The 21,259-nt window shown below is 35.9% G+C and overlaps 3 protein-coding genes across 4 annotated transcripts in view; all 3 read left to right on the top strand.

Annotated features, from left to right (window-relative positions):
- The first annotated feature begins 1,322 nt into the window (after positions 1–1,322).
- chmp1b (charged multivesicular body protein 1B) lies at positions 1,323–5,157 on the top strand. Its single transcript, XM_051109344.1, has 8 exons — positions 1,323–1,509; positions 2,115–2,212; positions 2,655–2,801; positions 2,885–2,953; positions 3,045–3,152; positions 3,246–3,289; positions 4,189–4,261; positions 4,351–5,157. The coding sequence occupies exons 1-8, from the start codon at positions 1,494–1,496 to the stop codon at positions 4,393–4,395; spliced, it is 600 nt and encodes a 199-aa protein (XP_050965301.1). The 5' UTR covers positions 1,323–1,493; the 3' UTR covers positions 4,396–5,157.
- Positions 5,158–7,818: 2,661 nt separating this feature from the next.
- On the top strand, positions 7,819–16,009 carry cnga2b (cyclic nucleotide gated channel subunit alpha 2b). The gene is made up of 7 exons (XM_051109333.1): positions 7,819–8,018; positions 9,175–9,276; positions 10,779–10,889; positions 10,971–11,144; positions 11,279–11,386; positions 11,683–11,789; positions 13,173–16,009. Exons 2-7 carry the CDS (start codon positions 9,176–9,178, stop codon positions 14,591–14,593), a joined length of 2,022 nt encoding a protein of 673 aa, XP_050965290.1. The 5' UTR covers positions 7,819–8,018; position 9,175; the 3' UTR covers positions 14,594–16,009.
- A 117-nt stretch (positions 16,010–16,126) lies between these two features.
- The window catches only part of LOC127165052 (transcriptional regulator ATRX-like), a 31,751-nt gene continuing 26,618 nt past the window's right edge, over positions 16,127–21,259 (top strand). For both annotated transcript variants that reach the window (XM_051109324.1, XM_051109323.1), the window contains exons 1-8: positions 16,127–16,325; positions 16,771–16,889; positions 16,996–17,039; positions 19,722–19,771; positions 19,858–19,979; positions 20,121–20,240; positions 20,746–20,855; positions 20,959–21,026. In XM_051109324.1, coding sequence (XP_050965281.1) covers positions 16,306–16,325; positions 16,771–16,889; positions 16,996–17,039; positions 19,722–19,771; positions 19,858–19,979; positions 20,121–20,240; positions 20,746–20,855; positions 20,959–21,026 — 653 coding nt within the window. In that variant the 5' untranslated portion in view covers positions 16,127–16,305. The remainder of the gene's footprint in view (positions 16,326–16,770; positions 16,890–16,995; positions 17,040–19,721; positions 19,772–19,857; positions 19,980–20,120; positions 20,241–20,745; positions 20,856–20,958; positions 21,027–21,259) is intronic.

Genomic DNA, 21,259 nt, shown 5'->3' with positions numbered 1-21,259 from the left:
CTTCCTTTTAAATATATTTTTTCTAATTTATTAAAAAGTTTTCAGGGGTAAATCAATAACAACTACAATTTTAACAACATTTCAAGTGTGATTTGTAAGATTTTGAATCTAGTTTTTCTTTGTAAAAGGCAAAAAGTTGAGCTTACTGATTTTAAAGTTAAGGATAAATTAGTTGGAATATATATTAAACCCAATATTATCATAACATCTTTAGTTGATAATTCAGTATACTTTTTTTTTTGACAAAACATCCCATGTTTTGGTAGTGACAGTAAAGTTTTGCTAGCAACCACATCATATTACAGAATTTTAACCCACATACTAAAACACTACTAAAACAAACTAAAATAGTAAAACATTGCATAACAGTACAAATATTTTGTTTATTTCCCCCAAATAGTTATGTGTTCCCTTTTGTCACTACAAATAGTGATGACATATTTCAAAAGTGACAATTTTAGGGAATAACACTCAAAAAAAAAACAAGGATGTCACTACTGAAACTTCATCAAATTTTTCAGTAGTGAAAATTTTAGATACTTTTGAACCCAGCTCAAAGATGCCAATCAGCGCATTGTTAGCTAGTACAGTTCTGAACAGTTGTACACATAATAAAAATTAAATGTTATAAAATAACACCCAAAAATGTGTTCGGTAGTGACGTTCCTTAAAGTTACACAAAGATTTTCAGACTTTTGAAAACAATTTACCTTAAAATGATTGGACTATCTATTCACACCTTGTAGCTATGAGAAAATGGGACACAGAAATATTTCCTGATCATAAATTTATGGTTTTAGGTAAAATCAGCCTTGGCCAATAGACTAAAAATATACACTATATGTTTGGTAGTGACATGAAAAATGCAGGACACATTTCACAAGTTTCATGGTTTACAGAGAAGAATATATTTTTAAAAACAATAAAATAAAATACTTTTTTTTTTTTTCATAATTATAATGTTAGGGTTTGGGACAGCTACCTCCCATTTGGGAAGGTACCCCAAAAATGATGATTTATATATATTAAGCTTATTGATATTTTAAATATTATTGTGGGTTTCAATAGATAATAGAAGGATCTTAGTAAACATGTAGGATTTGAATTCTTAAATGCTTTTTAAATGTGTTTTTGGGTTGTGGGACAGCAGTTTTCAGCAATTTTGTAGAATAATTTATATATTGAAATTTAATTTATTTACCATATAAATGAATATTTAATATATATAAAAATGGATCAAAATTCATTCACAACGCCTTATCTTCTCTTTCACTGTTTTCCCAGTGACATCACCGAGATTGACCTGAGCGCATGACTGTGACATCACTCCAGTTGTTTGGAGAAGCCGGAAGTGAATACAGGAAAATTACAACAAACAGAGCAGGGCACAGTTACTGATCCACACGAAGAGCTGGGTAAAGAAAAGACTTAAAACTACCGCCGTCTAATCGTCACACTTCCTCAAGAAGAACCAGCAGCCGAACCGGAGTGATATGCCGAACATGGAGAGTATCCTTGTAGACTGGAGTGGTCAGGCCCGATCCAGATTCACTTTGTCGATGGGACCATAATAACTTATACTGAGAGTTATTTATGGCTTTAATTGGTGGCAGCATTTTAGTATATACTAACAGTTCGGGTCACATTATAGGCGTTATATCTAACAACTGGTTTGCTTTTCTTGTCAGTAGAGGTAGAGATTGATTTACAGGGTGGATTTTAGTTACATGCAGCGTATTAAAACGATTTAAATCGTAAAGTTAAATAAGGCGGTGAACTCCCTGTACTCCTGTTTTCAATTTTGTCAGTTTATAAAGTTATAAGTGATTATTTTGGTAATTACGCTATCGAAAACATCGTTAAATTCCGTCAGGTAACTTACGACTGTGACGTAGAATTACGTAATGCCGCCGCCTTTGTGTTATTTAGGTGAACTGAAAGCCCAGCCTGTCAGACTAGTTTGTTTAGTTTCGAGACGGTGTACATTGTTTGTTTATAATGTAATCGTTATTGTCACACTGTTGAGGTGTGTATAAAAAATCAGTTGAAGTTATCAGATAATAACACAAGCATTGTAGTTCTTTATAAAATCTTTCCTTGACTTTTGACTTCAGAGAATTTGTTTAACCTCAAGTTTGCAGCCAAAGAACTTCAGCGGAGCTCGAAGAAATGCGACAAAGAAGAGAAAGCAGAGAAGGCCAAGGTCAAGAAGGTAAACAAACAAACAAAAACAAAACACACACATGGTATTTAGACACTCCATCCGTTTATAGAAAATAACTTTGGACTGTAGAATCTTCACCAAAAAGCTTTACATGAATTCTGAGGATTTTTAGAACTGCTTTATGGGTATCAGTTTTTGCACAGTAAAAAGTACTGATGTTATGCTTGTGAAAGTGAAAGTAAACGTATGTTGAAGAATTATATTAATCTACAAAGTCAGAATATCTAGCCAAAATAGCATTGAGTGATAGTTAAAATAAAAAATAAAATTTACAAGTTAAAGCAATTCATGTTACAAGCTTTGTCAGATAGATTCTCTTCACACATAAGCTCATCCATTTTGTCACATATATATATAATGTATTGCTTTAGAGAGTGTGTTTTGCTGACCAGTGTCCCAATGAATCACTGCTTATGTCTGTATTACTTAGGCCATCCAGAAGGGCAATATGGAGGTCGCCCGGATACATGCGGAAAACGCCATCCGCCAGAAGAACCAATCAGTGAACTTCCTCAGAATGAGCGCGAGAGTTGATGCGGTGGCTGCACGAGTACAGACGGCAGTCACCATGAACCAGGTACCCAAACTGTTTTTTCTACTAGATTTACCAAAAGCATTTGCCCAATAGATTTAAGTTGACTTTTGATTTTTATTCTCCAGGTCACCAAATCTATGGCTGGCGTGGTGAAGGGCATGGATGTAACCCTGAAGAGTATGAACCTTGAGAAGGTGAGAGGACAACTTCTTTGTTCTTGAGGTGTTGCAGTAATCTCATTTGATTTTATTGCCAGTATTAATTCTCCATGTTCCGACTGGTCAGATTTCAGCTCTAATGGACAAGTTTGAGCGCCAGTTTGAAACCCTGGATGTACAGACGGCTCAGATGGAGGACACGATGAGCAGCACAACGACACTCACTACACCACAGGTGATACATACACTTGCTTACTACAATGACCAGGTCAGATATACACTGACATAGTAGTTGTTTTGCCTTTTGTGACACTGTGCTGTGTTTTAGGGTCAAGTCGATGCTCTGATGATGGAAATGGCAGATGAGGCCGGGTAAGAACATTTCAAATTATTATTACTATATCATGTACTACTTTTTTAAAGTCTCTTCTGCTCAACAAGACTGCAATTATTTGATCCAAAGTACAGCAAAAACAGTAAAATTTTGAAATATTTTAACCATTTAAAATAACTGCTTTCTATTTGAATATATTTTAAAATGTAATTTATTCCTCTGATCAAAGCTACATTTTCAGTATCATTACACCAGTCTTCAGTGTCAAATGATCCTTCAGAAATCATTCTAATATGCTGATTTGCTGTTCAAGAAACATTTTTATTTTTATTATCAATATTTAAAACAGTTGAGCAATATATAATTAAAAATGAATGCTTGTTATTTAACAAGAATGCTTTAAATTGTTCAAAAGTGATGATAGACATTTATAATATTACAAAAGATATCTATTTCAGATAAATACCGTTCTTTTGACATTTCTATTCATCAAAGGAAACTGAAATAATTAGTAATTACATTTTTTTGAGCAGCAAATCAGAATATTAGAATGATTTCTGAAGAATCATGTAACTGGAGTAATGATGCTAAAAATTCACCTTTGAAATCACAGGAATAAATTAAGTTTTAAAATATATTAAAATAGAAAACAGTTGTTTTAAATAGTAAAAATATTTTCAAATTGTACTGTTTTTGCTGTACTTTGGATCAAATAAATGCAGGCTTGGTGAACACTTTTAAAAAAAAAAAAAACATTTAAAAACTTACTGTTCAAAAAACTTTTGACTGGTAGTGTATAAGACTGTGAATTATTGACCTTAAGTGTTTAATCTTTTAGACAATAATTATTGATATTCAGACAGTAAAGGAGATATTTTTGGTAACTTAACCTAAGAAATTTAATATAAAAAACCAATGTCTGTACTTGTGTATTTAGGCTGGACCTCAATATGGAGCTTCCTCAAGGTCAGACAGGATCGGTGGGAACCAGTGTAGCATCTGCAGAACAGGTATTATAACACATGTATGCTTGAATATAGAAATACGAACAAACTCATGTTAGATATGTACTATAATGGTTTTCTATTTGTCACTGTAGGACGAGCTCTCTCAGAGACTGGCCAAACTCAGAGACCAGGTTTAAGGAGAAACGGGTGTGTGTATGTGTGTGTGAAAGAGAGAGATTGTATATATGCAAGTTTGTAAGAAACATATCCCCTGTTTACTGACTCCTGGAAATATTGGCCTCATTGTTTATTTGTGTTTTCATTTTATGCATTTGAGAATGGGTGTGCAGCTTTCATTATCCACAATAACAGGTTGGAAAGCTCAATTAGACAAAATTACAAATGGTAATTACATGGCAACTACATGGTAACACTGCTGTCATCAGGTTAGTTCTGGGGTCCTGCTCTGAATTCAGTCACTAATAATTGAACGAAAGATTATTATACATTTTTATTTGCGTTTATGTTTTAAAAACCTGCTTGTCTTTCAAATACATTTTATGGCAGTGTAGCTACATTAACCTGTACCAGCGCTGATATCAGACAAATGTTGAGTAAAATCGTGACACCTGTTTCTTCCTGCTGCACACATGGTCTGCTTTAAAGCATTGTAGGAATTTGTAACTTAAAATGCATGCGGTCAAGATGATGATATGAATAAAGCCTCATTTTGTCCAAAGCAGTAAAATCCCCAGTTTATCAAATTATTTATGTCTTTAGTCTTTAGAGAAACACTGATTTTCTGTTCATTTATAATATTTTGGTTTATCCAAAATGTAAAAAAAAAAATAAATAAAAAAAATAATAATGCTTTTGGCAATATATGGTTCGATCAGCTGGCTCAAATGAGAACATATATATGTTTGTCTGTATATAAATAAACATTTTGCAAATCCTTTTCTCTGTTTTTGACTGTAAATTATTTAGTGGGAAAAATCTGCTTTTCTACAGAGAACCAGCATTCTGATTCTCTGACATTGTTATGATACTGGTTTTCTGACTTGGTACAATGGCTGTGTGATTGGCCTGTTGGGCCCAGAGTCACAACAGGATAGGGTTTTGATTGGTCCGTTGGGTTCAGAGTTAGCAGGGCAGAACAGCTGTTTCTGGTACACTGGGTCTTGCGTCTAACGAGAATGAGCTGCTCAGAAACCAAAACCAAGAACATTAATATAATTTCCCATTGGAGTCTTATCTGATTTTGTGTAAATGTGCACAAATTTGTTCTAGATGACAAATCTGAGTCCTTGTTTTTGTTAAGAGACATAACAAAAGAAAACCCTATTTAAAACATTTTTAATCAATGTAAAAAGTGGTTATATGTGCTTTTCTTTTTAAGTAATTGAGATATAACACTAGTATTCATTTAAATCACTCTTTATCTAATTTCCTTCATTTCAAGGCCACTGCTTAGTCCTATTTGAAGTTATCTGAAGTATAAGGGCAGTTCTTTATGCAGATTTAATAAAATAATTGTACTCTGAAGCACAGTATAAAAAACTTAAATGAGATATTTGAAAAAGAACTCTGATAAAAATTAAAGAACACTTACAGATACCTCCAAGTTATTGGTGTTGATATGGCACCTGGTGCTAATTTTCTTAATTATATGACGAACCCTATTTAACTGGCATCATTCCTCCAATTCTCCAGTTCTAGGGTATGTTGAAAAACTCCCTTCTCATTCTCTCCTCCAATTTTAAAATCATTCTACTTTGCTGCAGAAGTACCGACCCAGTGTTACGAAGTGAACACGCAAAGAAGTTCAAATGCCCTTTACAAAAAAAGCTAAAACAGCGATGTAGCACGATTTTGAAGTTGGAGGAGAAAATGAGATGGGAGTTATTCGACATACACTAACTGTATTGACCCAAGTTACACAGAATGCACATGCATATGGCAGAGCTAGACAATACAAGCATTTAAGGTTACAAAGTATATAATATATGCATGTTCACTTTGTAGACACTGGGTCGGTACTTCTGCAGTGATGTAGGATGATTTTGAAATTGGAGGCAAAAATGAGATGGGAGTTTTTTGACCTACCCTAACTGTCTTGAACCAGAATACACAGTTCACGCAGAGCTAGACAAGACAAGCGTTTGAGGTTAAAAAGTATATAAACTGTCATATTTTTTTTTTTAGAAAATGACCAATCGTTTTGCTAGATGACATACTTATTCCTCAGGATCATTTAGAGCCCTTTGAAGCTGCCTTGAAATTTTGAACGTTCAAACTCGCAGGCACCATGTTAGTCCACTATATGGAGATAATTCCTGAAATGTTTTTCTCAAAAAACATAATTTCTTTACAACTGAAGAAAGAAAGGCATGAACATCTTGGATGACAATGAGGTGAGTACATTATCTGTAAATTTTTGTTCTGGAAGTGAACTACTCCTTTAAGGATCTGTCTCTGCATGTTTAAGAGAAGTCGGTGGCACTAGTCATGCAGAAACTGCCTACACTACCTTTAACTGACAAATCTAAATCTAAATCTAAATTTGTTATTTACAAAATACAACGATGTTCGTCAGTGAAAACACTGGAGATCTCTTCTTTAAACTTTTGTCAGTTAAATAAAGGTTTCTTGAGCACCAAATCAGCGCCGAATTACAGAATGATTTCTGAAGGATCACGTGACACTGAAGACTGGAGCAATGGCTTCTGAAGGCTTAACTTTACCATCACAGAAATAAATTACATTTAAAAAATATATCAAATAGAAAACAGAAATGTTACATACACTTCCCTCCAAAAGTTTGGAAACGCCCTAGAAAAGTGGAGTTTTGGACAATATTGGCATGAGTCCTTTTTAATTTGTGACAATTTTGCACTGATAAGGGACAACACAAACTATGAAAACTTTTTTTTTTTTACATAAACAGTTTATACTTTGAAAAAAATTACATTTTCGATTCATCAAAATATCCACCATTAGCAGCTATTACAGCTCTGCATAATCTGGGCCTAAATTCATTGTATTGTAAACTTAATTGGCAATCAATTGTTGAAGCTTTTAAGGTGTGCTGACCCAAAAATCTTTTAAAAACCTGGGCCAAGTTTAAACCAGTAACCAGGCATCACAGCTGGCAAATGGGCGTGTCTGACTTTGACATGTATATATACCATTATTATGTAATCAAAATGAAAATTATTATTGCTGGTCTTCAAAGATAATGTCAAGTTACATTAAGGTATTTGCACCAAAAACTGATAAGGATTTATGCTGATATTGTCCAAAACCACACTTTGCCAGGGGTGTTTCCAAACTTATGGAGGGTCGTGTAAACTGCATATATAATAATATTACACAATAATGCTGTTTTTACTGTATTTTTGATCAAACAAAAGCAGCTTAGGTGAGTATAAGGGTCTTCTTTAAAAAACATTAAAACATACTGACTTTTTGTGCATTTTGCACCTATACTGTTCAAGAAAATGTTACTAATTTACGTGACCATCTCTCATTTTTCTCCTCCCATTCTCTTTTGCCCTGCCCCTGCATACCCAGCCTTTCTGTCTCACCCGCTGTCTCTCTCTCTGCCTCTTTTGCTGGAGTGACTTCCACACTAGTGAGATGGACTGACTGTTCATGATATTCTCTTATTTACACAGAGTACATAGACAGCTGTACATTTCTAAACTAGTATGAAAATCAGAAACACGCTTTGTGTGTTTCTCGTAGAGCACAAGGATGTAATATGGACCAACATTAATATGGAGTTTTTTGGGATCCTAAAGAAGTGGAGCAGCTGAAGGTGAGTCAGGGATTTTGTCTTAGACATACAAAAAGGTTCACACACATCTCTAATCTCTTATGCATAAGTTTATAAACACATAAGTTATTATATACAGAGTTTTTTATTGACAGTGAGGTATAACGTGGTTCCTTTAATATTACTTTGAATGATTTATATTATAAAATGTATACATTCTTTATTGTATTTATACTATTTTATATAAAAATATTCATAGATTATAATATATTTTCTAAAATTCTAAAAAGTGTTTTTTCTTTAACAAATACTTAATTTAAGCTTCTTTAAAGCTCTTATTGTTAATTACAGTACAAATATTAAAAAATATATATATATGTATATTCTCAAAAATTCTTCAAATGTGTTTCAGTTAAGGAGGACAATGATCTGTACTTAAGATAAAACTAAATCTCCAGCAGCATGGGTGTATGTATGTATGTGTGTGTGTGTGTGTGTGTGTCTGAAGAACTTGTGTTAGCAACCATGATTTCTCGTGAGACATTAGCTCTGTGTGTTTGTCCTCTGGGAAGAGTTGTGTGTCACTCTGTGTACTGTGTTTCTTTAATGATGAGACAATTAACAAAAAACATTGTTAACATTGATCTAGACATGGCACCATCTGTCCATCCATCCATTCGTTAAACCATCCATCCATCATTCCCTAAAGCCGTTCCATCATTAACCATGAGATTGTTCTTCAGTCCAGTTTTGAAGCAGTAGTTATTAAATCTGTCGATGTCCCTCTCTCCCTGTTCTGTCTATATCTTACGGTAAGCTGAGGTGATTGTCATAGTGACCACAATCCCAGGTGAGAAGTGTTTGTTGGTAACTCCCCTGACCTGCTGTCCCTCTGCACTTCACCACTGACTCCATGCGCTCTTGCGAAATCTGAAGAGACACGTTCTGTTGAAATCTAGCGAGTGTCAGTGGAATGTAATGGCACATGAAGTGACGAGATCGCAGAAACACCTTTGGGGATTAAATAGGCCCAACTGGGGATGTCCACAAAAGTTAGATAATTCTAACAAATATCCCATTGGAGACGTCGTATTATTTATTTTTAAAAATTGTTCATAAATTACATAAATATTGTTTTTATTATTATTGTTAGTCTATGGTATGTTAACAAAGGTGTGTGTGTTTGTTGTTTGTACAGTATGACGGGCCAGTCAGCTGCTGAGGGATCTCCCTGCTCTCATCGTCTCTCTGTGCACAGTCAAGAGGACGAGCAGGACCGAGCAGAGAGTGCGCTTAGCAGGTCAGTGACTGTGTGTGTTTGTATGAAGTCTTGTTTTTCCATCTCTGCAATGATAAAACCATTAAAAGTAATAGATGACACTGGACCACAAAACCAGTCATAAGGGTACATTTTTTTATGATTGAGATTTATACATCATCTGAAAGCTGAATATGCTTTCCATTGATGCATGGTTTGTTAGAATAGGACGGTATATGGGTGAGATACAACTATTTGAAAATCTGAGGGTGCAAAAACATCAAAATACTGAGAAAATTGTTTTTTAAAGTTGTCCAAATTAAGTCTTTAGCAATGCATATAACTAATCAAAAATTAAGTTTTGATATATTTACGGAAGGAAATGTACTGAATATCTTCATAGAACATGATCTTTACTTAATATCCTAATGATTTTTGGCATAAATTATTGTTGGCTATTACTACAAATATACCCGTGCTACTTACAACTGGTTTTGTGGTTCAGGGTCATAGAGAGCGAGAGAGAGAATTATTTCTATTTCAATTAAATCCTGTTTGTTTGAATGTTCTATTCATTAAATAATCCTGGTTTCCATTAAAATATTAAGCAGGACAACTGTTATCAACATTGATAATAATATATATATATTTTTTTTTGAGCATCGGTGTATTAGAATGATTAGATGAAATTATATTAAATTGTTATTTTAAATTACTATATTTTTAAATAGTGAGACTTCCTACAAAAGCATTAAAAATACAAACCCACAATTTTTTGCATGGTAGTGTACATTACCGCTGTCTTCCTTTGTTTTACTGACTTTGAATAAAATGAAAGTGTTAGTTCACCCAAAAATAAAAATTCTCATTAATTACTCACTGTCATGTCACTCTAAACCTGCAAGACCTTCGTTTGGAACACAAATTAAGATATTTTTTATGAAATCCGAGAGCTTTCTGACCCTGCATAGACAGCAACGCAATTACCACTTTCAAGGCCCAGAAAAGTAGTAAGGACATTGTTAAAATAGTCATGCGTTGTGGTACGTACATAAAAGACTGACACAGAAGAAAAGAAATTGTTGAATAGTCATTATTATTATTATTTTTTTTTTTTTATTCTCGTAGCTTCGTAAAACTAAGGTTGAACCACAGATGTCACATGGACTATTTTAGTCTTTACTACCTTTCAGTGCCTTGAAAGTGGTAGTTGCGTTGCTGTCTATGCAGTGTTAAAAAGCTCTAGGATTTCATAAAAAATATCTTAATTTGTATTCTGAAGATAAACGAAGGTCTTATGGGTTTGGAAAACATGAGGGTAATAGATGACAGAATTTTCTTTTTTGGGTGAACTGTCCTTTCAAAATAATTTAACCACACGTGCTGTCAATATAGCTTAAGTCATATTCAGCACAAAATATTTGACTGGAATTCACCATATTAATATAAAATACGTGTGTGTGATTCTTCAAAATATTGCAAATTAACTGTAAACACATTTCTTGCTTATATGTTCTGTCTCCTTATTTTTGTTACTCTATCAGGTCGCAGTCTGCATGTGATGACACCTCATCGGAGCTGCAGCGAGTAGCTGCCCTAGAGCCTCAGGATGCACTGTCCAGAAACTCCTTTAGAGGAAGAGGAGCCCTGTCCAGGTTCAGGATCTATCCAATTCCAAACATGCGCATACACATTCGCACAAGTCTGGATAACAGTTTTCTCTCTTGTGTTGCCAGGTTGGTGAGTCTGGTGGTGACTCTGAGAGACTGGGCACACAGGAGTCTGATAGAAGAGGAGGAGAGACCCGATTCCTTCCTAGAGAGATTCCGGGGACCTGAAGTACGAGCTCCACCCAGTCGAAGGAGCAACAACCAACCGGACGCCAATGGAAACACGAAGGGAAACACAAAGTAATATTACAGTTGTGACACAGATACATTTTATTTATTGTTTTTTCAAAAATGGAATGACAAATGAATGACTAATCTGCATACAGACAGAATAAATCTGTTAACTTACGCTACAAATTTGTGCTGTTTCACAGGAAGCAATGGGAGACATTTATAGTTTCTGCCTCTGATGATATTTACTACTACTGGTTGTTCTTCATCGCCGCTGCTGTGCTTTATAACTGGGTACTGCTTGTGGCAAGGTGTGACTTTTCACCTAGTCTTTCTCTTTTTCATATTCATCATTACCCTTCATTAATGTGCACCTAATAAACCATTAAGAAAGCACAGTCCCCTGTGTTGGCGTGTTTGTTTCCTGGCGTAACTAATTGCTACAGCGTTGCAAGGTTCTTTCGTTACGCCTGTCAGTCTTACACAAACAGAACAGCCCTCTGAAACCCCTGCTTGACTAACTGTACAGATGTGTGTATGTGCTGGTTATCTATATACAGTAATTATGCATCTCATGTTCCTTTTCTTTCTTCCTCTGTGTGTACAGAGCATGTTTTGATCAGATGCAGACTGAGAATCCTATTGTCTGGCTGGTGTTTGACTATTTGTGTGACGTTGTCTACATACTGGATTCATGCATGCGGCTAAGGACGGGTATATATACACATAATTAAATTTCCTGATTTACAGTGTTGGGGAGTAACTATAGTTACATGTAATGTCGTTATGTAATTTAATTACAAAATAAATATAACTGTAAAGTCAAAAGTTTATGTACACCTTGTAGAATCTGCAAAATGTGGATTATTTTACCAAAATAAGAGGGATCATACAAAATGCATGTTATTTTTTTATTTAGTACTGACCTGAATAAGATATTTCACATAAAAGACATTTACATATAGTCCACAAGAGAAAATAATAGTTAAAAATGTCACTGTTCAAAAGCTTACATACACTTAATACTTTGTTACCTGAATGATCTACAGCTGTGTTTTAAGTGATAGTTGTTCATGAGTCCCTTGTTTGACCTGAACAGTTAAACTGCCCACTGTTCCCACAAATTCTTTGGTTTTTCAGCATTTTTGTGTATTTAAACTCTTTCCAAGAATGACTGTATGATTTTGAGATTCATCTTTTCACACTAAGAACAACTGAGGAACTCATATGCAACTATTACAAAAGGTTCAAACACTCACTGATGCTCCAGAAGGAAACACAATGCATTAAGAGCCGAGTGGTGAAAACTTTTTGAATTTGAAGATCAGGGTTAAACTGAACTTATTTTGTCTTCATGTGTCTTCTGTAGCTTCTGAAGGGCAGTACTAAATGAAAAACTATGATATTTTGACAACATAAGAAAAATGCACACATCTTCACTCTGTTCATAAGTTTTCACCCTCTGGCTCTTAATGCATCATTTTTTCTTTTAGAGCATCAGTGAGTGTTTGAATCTTCTGTAATAGTTGCATATGAGTCCCTCATTTGTCCTCAGTGTGAAAAGATGGAACCTCAAAATCATACAGCCATTGTTGGAAAGAGTTCAAATACACAAAAATGCTGAAAAACCAAAGAATTTGTGGGACCTGAAGGATTTTTCTGAAGAACAGTGGGCAGTTTAACTGTTCAGGACAAACTCATGAACAACTATCACTAAAAACAATACAAACACAGCTCTGGATCATTCAGCTAACAACACAGTATTAAGAATCAAGTGTATGTAAACTTTTGAACGGGATCATTTTTATAAATTCAGCTATTATTTTCTCTTGTGGACTATATGTAAATGTCTTTTATGTGAAATATCTTATTCAGGTCAGTACTAAATAAAAAAAATAACATGCATTTTCTATGATAAAACAACATTTTGCAGATTCTTCAAGGTGTATGCAAACTTTTGACTTCAACTGTATATGACAATTTAGCAAATATATTGTCAGTTCTTTACTCTGGCTCAAACAATATCAAGCATCTTGGAAGCAGAATAACTTTTGTGTTATTGAACTGCCTCTTACAAAGCATTTTATGCTCTTCCAGGTTACCTGGAGCAAGGACTTCTAGTGAAAGACTTAGCGAAACTCAGAGACAGCTACATTCATACATTTCAGTTCAAACTGGACGTTATTTCTATCCTCCCCACGGACCTGGCGTACATCATTGTTGGCATCAACACACCCCAGCTACGCTTCAACCGGCTCCTGCGCTTCTCTCGTATGTTTGAGTTCTTTAATCGGACAGAGACAAGAACCAACTACCCAAACATCTTCCGAATCTGGAACTTGGTTCTCTACATTCTGGTTATTATCCATTGGAATGCCTGCATCTTCTATGCCATCTCGAAGTCTTTAGGTTTTGGCTCAGATCAGTGGGTTTATCCCAACATCTCATCCACAGAGGAAGGAGCTCTGAGGCGGAGCTACATATACTGCTTCTATTGGTCCACACTGACACTCACCACCATTGGTGAGATGCCACCACCCGTACGGGACGAGGAATATGTGTTTGTGGTGTTTGATTTTCTTGTCGGAGTCCTGATTTTTGCCACTATTGTGGGTAACGTGGGTTCCATGATTTCCAACATGAACGCCACACGGGCAGAGTTCCAGGGACGGATTGATGCTATTAAACATTACATGCATTTCCGCAAAGTCAGTCGCCATCTTGAGACACGTGTCATCAAATGGTTCGACTACTTGTGGACGAATCAGAAAGCGGTGGATGAACAAGAAGTCTTAAAGAATCTTCCTGACAAGCTACGTGCGGAAATTGCTATCAATGTTCATTTATCTACTTTGAAGAAAGTTCGCATCTTTCAAGACTGTGAGGCTGGGCTGCTCGTAGAACTGGTTTTAAAGTTACGTCCCCAAGTGTACAGTCCTGGCGACTACATCTGCCGAAAAGGAGACATTGGAAAAGAGATGTACATCATTAAAGAGGGAAAGTTAGCAGTTGTTGCTGACGATGGAGTGACACAGTTTGCATTGCTAACAGCTGGGGGTTGCTTTGGCGAGATTAGCATTCTTAACATTCAGGGTAGTAAAATGGGAAACCGCCGGACGGCTAACATTCGCAGCATCGGCTACTCTGACCTCTTCTGCCTTTCAAAGGACGACCTTATGGAGGCCGTAACCGAATACCCAGATGCACAGAAGGTCCTGGAGGAGCGTGGAAGGGAGATTCTGAGGAAGCAGGGGCTTCTGGATGAAAGTGCCGCACAGGGAGGGTTGCTCGTCTTGGATACGGATGAGAAGGTTGAACGTCTGGAGGGCTCACTGGATGTTCTGCAAGCACGATTTGCGCGGTTGCTCGGGGAGTTCACAGCGACTCAAAGCAGACTGAAGCAGAGAATCACAGCACTTGAGAGACAACTGTGTCATACAGGCCTTGGGCTTGTTTCAGATCAAGAGATGGACTATGAGAGTAATGGTAACACACCACGAGCCAACTCGACTACATAGATATGCACATTCGCATTGTGAAGATTGTGTGCCTCTGTGTCACAGGATTATTTTTCACATTTACAGACTGCTTCTTCAAACACATTCCAAAAGCCTCCAGCTTTTAGACTGATTTTAGACTTGTTTTTTTTTTCCAAGTATTGTCTTTAATGGACTTTTTTAAAGGAAGATACCATATTTAATTTTTCTTTAATTAAAATGAGGCTGTGAGGGATATTGTAGTCCCTCAATATACACTACCAAAGTTTTTAAACATTCTTACTGTTATTTAAAGACGTCTTTTCTGCTCACCAGGCCTGCATTTATTTGATCCAAAATATAGCAAAACAGTAATATTGTGAAATATTTTTACTATTTAAAATAACTTCCTTCTATTTAAATATATATTTTAAAATGTAATTTATTCCTGTGATCAAAGCTAAATTTTCAGCATCATTTATCAACTGGAGGAAAAGAAATCATAGAAATTAATACCTTTATTTATAGGCTTTAAATTGATCAAAAGTGATGATAAAACATTGATTTCTATTTCAGGTAAATGCTGTTCTTCTGAACTTTCTATTCATCAAAGAAACCTGAAGAAATTTTAATCAGCTGTTTTCAACATAATCTTTTTTTTTTTTTTTTTTTTTTGAGCAGCAAATCAGAAAATTAGAATGATTTCTTAAAGTTAACGCGACTGGAGTAATGATGCAAAAAATTCAGCTTTAAAATCACAGGAATAAATGACATTTTAAAATATATCTACATAGAAAACAGTAATTTTAAATTGCTAAAAAATATTTCAAAATTGGACTCTTTTTGCTGTACTTTGGATAAAATAAATGCAGGCTTGGTGAGCAGAAGACACTCCTTTAAAAACATTAAAAATCTTACTGTTCAAAAACCTTTGACTGCAGTGAATACCATCAGTGTTGTTTATTGTTAACTAAAACTAAAACTAAAATACAAATTCGTTCATCCATTCTCCAAACTGTTATAGGGTATTACATATAAACATTACATGAAAAACGTAAACTTTATTATGTTGTTGTTGTTGTTTATGAAAGGCGTACAACCAGGTACATAACATTACAACCCTTTGAACAAAACTCTTGACTGTCCTAAATGTAACTGGATGAAAAGTTTTGAAAGTTGAAATGTTTCGATTTGTCTGTTAGTTATTTACAGAGATTTTCATTAATAACAAACTGTTTTCTTTTGTGAAAAATTAAATATGGCGTCCACCGTGAAAAGGTCCATACATACCCAAGACAAATGCTGCTGATAAGTCAAATATGTATTGATGAACTGTCCTTGTAACATGTTGGATTTACAATAAACGTTCGTTCGCTTCTCGCATGTACACAATAATATTATATAATAAAATGTACATTCTTTATAATTCCTGTGATCAGAATGTAAACCCTGTTTTTATCTTCGTGCACAAATAAAGCTGTCATGTTGCCCAGCAGCAGTCGTCTTTTCAGTTATGACGGAATACGATTAAGTCATGACGCCATCACTTTACGTCAGTCACGGACAGGACGCAGTTTCCGGTGCGCCATTTTAAGCTGTCTGGCGCAAGTTCCACTGGGAAGATGGCGGGTGAAACTGGTTGAGTTTTTTAAGGCTTGCTAAATATGAGTTTATGTCGATAACCGAAACGCGTCGCTGCTGTTGGTTGTGCTAAAAGCTCGGCGGTGTGTTGAAGCGCAGCGCGCGAGTTGGCGATGTCTGCCGAAGTCCTCAGGTAAGGCGCTCCGTTTTCTTTCTTTGCCACTACTTACTAACGTACAAGCTGTGGTGTGTGTTAATATTTCTCGACAATAAATCTTTTAAATCCAGTCGCTGTTAAATCTAATTAAATCTCTGCTTAATCGTTCCTATCTAAAGTACTGTTAGGTATTGCGTTTTGACTTTATAGTTTATTACTTTATCAGTACCAGCCAAACAAAGAGTCGGTGCTGAACTCAGGAAAAGATTTACGAACCCTGTTTGATTCATTATAAGTGTAAGCTTTACAATACTATCACACTGAAGCCCGAGTGTGCTTCTTTCTATAGTCACCAGTTGTGCTTGTATGTAGTTTGGTTTTGTAGATTTATAAAGGGCTTATCAATGTTTTTAATGCATCATGAAAGGATTACAGTAGGATGTAGTTGCCATGGAAATGAGCTGTGTCTTGTTTTTTGCAGACCCGGGCCGGTGGCCGGTGGAGGCAGTAAGCTAGGTGAGCTGATCGGGAAGCTCCACGAGTACTTGGCAGCAACCACAGAAGACAAGACTGAACCTCCTTTACCTGGACACTGGAATGGTGAGTACAGTATGGAAGAAAAATTAGTTATTACAGTACCATCAGAAATGGGACCAAAAATAATCAAGCCGTTTTGGTTAAATTCATGTCATTTTTTTATTTATAGGAACTACGGCCAAGGAATACTTGGAGCAGCAGGCTCATGCCCAGGTAAAGATTGTTTAGAGTGCACCAGGAATGGCACATTTTTGTTTTCCATCTGAGAAGTTGGTTTCTTCAGCAAAAAGCCAATAGGATGTTTCCACTGGGCTCTGAATAAGAGGAGAAAATAAGCTCTGTGACCAAGAAAATCTTTTGCTCGTCAAGACAAGTCTTCACAAATGAACACAATTTTTATGAATTTTAAAGCCGAACTCCCTTACTAAAACGTAAGTCTGAGCTGTTTCGACTGAAAGAAACTTGCAATGACTGATCTTAAAATATATCAGTGCCTTTGTTTTGTCTTCAGACGCACAGCAGTAATCTTATTTTTTAAGCCACGTTTATAAAAGATACTTAAAGAAGAAGTTCACTTCCGGAACAAAAATTTACAGATAATTTACTCACCCCCTTGTCATCCAAGATGTTCATGTCTTTTCTCAGTCGATAAGAAATTGTGTTTCTTGAGGACAAAAATTAAGGAATTATCTCCATATCATGGACTTCAATGGTGCCCCCAAGTTTGAACTTCCAAAATGCAGTTTAAATGCAGCTTTGAATGGCTCTAAACAATCCCAGCCGAGGAAGAAGGGTCTTATCTAGCAAAACAATCTGTCATTTTCAGAACAAATTGACGATTTATATACTTTCTAACCTCATCATGTCTAAGTCTGCATGAACTCTCTTTTTTTCTGGTTCAATGTGGTCAAGACAGTTAAGGTATGTCGAAAAACTCATTTTGTCTCGTCTCTGCGATGCGCATGCATAGTCTGTGTAATCCGGGTAAATACAGTTAGGGTATGCTGAAATACTCCCGTCTTGTTTTTTCCCCAACTTCAAAATCATCCTACATCGCTGCAGACGTACTGACTCAGTGTTTACACAGTGAACATGCAAAGAAGATCGAATGCCCTTTACAAAAAAATGGTAAAACAGCGATTTTGGACGTTGAAGAAGTAAATGAGACGGGAGTTTTTCAGCATTCCCTAACTGTGTTCACCCGGATTACACAGGCTACGCATGCGGATCACAGAGACAAGACGACAAGCATTTGAGATTTAAAAAGTATAGAAATTGTCAATTTGTTTTGAAAATGATCGATCATTTTGCTAGATAAGACCCTTCTTCCTCAGCTGCGATCTTTTAAAACCCTTTGAAGCTGCATTTTGGAAGTTCAAACTTGGGGGCACCATTGAAGTCCATTACATGGAGAAAATTCCTAAAATGTAATTTCTCACTGACTGAAGAAAGAAAAACATGAACATCTTGGATGACAAGGGGGTAAGTAAATTATCTGTAAATTTTTGTTCTGGAAGTGGACTTCTCCTTTAAATGTCTTAACTGAATCCTGGCTTAGTCAAAGCACTCTCTGTGAAACCAGGCCTAAATGTAATGGGCAGAAGTAAAAAAAAAACCTAAAAATAGGCTATAAACAAATTACACCATGGTCACATGACATACAGGTGACACATCAAGAAAATCTGACTTTTTCCGTGTTTGAGTGCTATAATCGGGTCCTCTGTGCGTCTGCCAACCCAAAAACAGACAACCCAGTAACTTTGTTTTGGTAAGCCTTTTTCTGTAAGCTTGTGAAAAAAACGAGCCACTCAGATTTCGCTCTCCTGTGACGTAGTAAGGGGATCTTATTATAATATTACCGCTCCTTAATCTGCACGTTTTTGCCAATGTCAACGGTGTACCAGTTCTAACGCCATGGAAAAAGTTCAAGCAAAACATGCTAACTGTTCTGTCGTTGACTGCGCAGATGAGCACAGAACACTATTTAGAGTCCCAGCCTCAGAGGAGACAATTTAGTATTTATTTACTTTATATTATGCTGCTGCCACACAGATCTTGTATAAATGATTTTTTTTTTACCTTCACAAACATAAGACTTTTTTTGTAACTTGTTTGTTTTTAACACAAACCTGAGTGTATTTGACGGTTTAAGTGCAATAAGACGTGAAAGAGAACATACTTAGTTTAGTACTTGCATGCCGTGTGACAACTGCTTTGTGTTCGCGTGTGCACTCAGGAAGCCATATATATGAAGTTTAAAGTAATATGGTTTAAAACGCAGGATTTCAGCATGATAGACATGATAATCAAAACCAAACAAACGTTTGTTTTTTTGGCAGAGTATCTGAGCTATTCTGGAAAAGGGGGTGGGAACAGCAGCTTATTTGCATTTAAAGAAGCATACATGAAAACAGCGCGTTTCTGCTTTCACTCAAAATAGGCATTTTCAAAATGGTATAATAAATGAACTGTGGGGTATTTTGAACTGAAACTTTAAAGACACATTCTGGGGACACATGAGACTTCTATTACAAATTGTAAAAATGAGCATAATTGGTTCTCATTTAAACGTTAACATATTAAGCTTTTGATGACTCTTTCAGAATTTATTTAAAATTTACGAGTTGGAAAACTAAAAGTAGTTTCAAGAATGTTTCAAGAACGTGAGTATAAACGCATTGAGGCTGTAAAAGCAGTCTAGTGAGAAGGTGGTATTGTAACTCAAAACCAAAAATGGTTTATAGGACTCATTCTTGTGGTACTGTGTTGCATAGATTAATAAGAACTTTTATTGTAGTGATCATTTCATATTGCTGAAATAGATTTTTTTTTGCTCTATTTATCAAAATACTAGAGATTTGTTTGTTTAAAATGCTTTATATCTTTTCTTTTCAGTCCAGTGGTGCCTCAGAAGTGGGAATGTTGTCGTCATCTCGTTCGAGAAGGTTTGACTTGAATAACGTTAAGATGAAGCTGTAATTTCTCTGTGATCTGACAGCATCAACTCATTTGTAAATCATTACTTTTACAGGAAACCGGCTGTTGTCACCAAACACAGTGGGATGAACGAGTCAGATGCTTCGTCTGAGAGTGGAGCTGAAGATGTAATGTCAGTCCACTCCAGTGACCCAGACACCAACATCCTACCCAAAGGTGCCACTAACATTCTCTTATTGATTTGGCTGATTCAGACGACCAATCCCACATAAAGAAGTTTTTTCTGTTATGGTTTCTGTTAGTGAATACATTAATGGAATACAAATTGTTTTTGAACCCTGTTATTATCTGACACAGGAACGGTGTTTGTGCTGCCGGAGCCGGTGGGTAATGAAGCTCGTGATGATTTCCGTGGTCCAGAATTCCGCAGTAGACGTGTTTACAAGCAGCACAGAGATGGTGTTGACAGACGCAGAGGTAAGAGATAAGTATAAAGTTGAACTTTGATTAGGGCTTCTATCAGACAGCATATGATCCTGAATTCAGTTCTCATTTGCAGCTTAACACACAGAATAATGTCTAAATACCTGTCTATATCCTGCATAAATGGTTTATTCAATTAAAATTGAATTGTATAGGGTTATTGTTAAATAAAACTACCTCCATTATGAAATAAGATTTTGGTTTAGTGATGCTTTTGTTAAATATAAGAGTTCCCAGGAAAAAAAAATATCCTGTCTGAGATGTTCCCAAGCACCCAACCTTGAAAGTTTATAGCAGAAGTGAAACAAAGCATTCAGTATCCAGACAAGGCTTATCAGCTTACCTTGAAGTCTTGTCATGCAGTCTTATACAAAGTATTCTTTCTCACAATAGAGAATTCAGAGGTTTTCTGTGGTGCTCTGTTAACAGCTCTGTGTAACTTTTATGTTTTAGCTTTGTGTGTCAGGGTATAGGGGTACTGATTGTGTTTGTCTGTTAGGAGGATATGAGATGGAGAGGGTAAACTGCACAGCGTGTGGTCAGCAGGTGAATCATTTCCAGCGTGACTCAGTCTACAGGCACCCAATGCTAAAAGTCCTCATCTGCAAGGTATGTATATATGAGTCTGTGCATTAATGTGTGTTTGTGTAGGTAATTGTAAAGTTTATTAAATTAATCAAGCTATTTTTCATGTCTGTTTGCTTTCTTGTAGAGTTGTTATAAGTATTATATGAGTGATGACATCAGCAAAGATTCAGAGGGAATGGATGAGCAATGCAGGTAAATGGATGGGATGATGAAGGGGAGCCATATATATATTAGGGCTGGAACGCTAAATCGTTGCCTCGCAAATCGTTGCCTCGCAAATCGTGAAATGATTCAGCATTGATTCTGAAATTTTCTAAACACGTCGCGATTCTTTCTCAAATCAATTCTGAGCTTAGTTTTGAACAGCAGATGGCACTGCTTGCTTTAGAAACTGCATGTTTCCAAATCCTTACATGCACTTGAAC

This window comes from Labeo rohita, chromosome 5 (genome assembly GCF_022985175.1).
Source record: "Labeo rohita strain BAU-BD-2019 chromosome 5, IGBB_LRoh.1.0, whole genome shotgun sequence".
In the NCBI taxonomy this organism is placed as follows: Eukaryota; Metazoa; Chordata; class Actinopteri; order Cypriniformes; family Cyprinidae; genus Labeo; species Labeo rohita.
The sequence above is the reverse complement of the archived record's forward strand: the minus strand, read 5'-3'. Positions and strand labels throughout refer to the sequence as shown.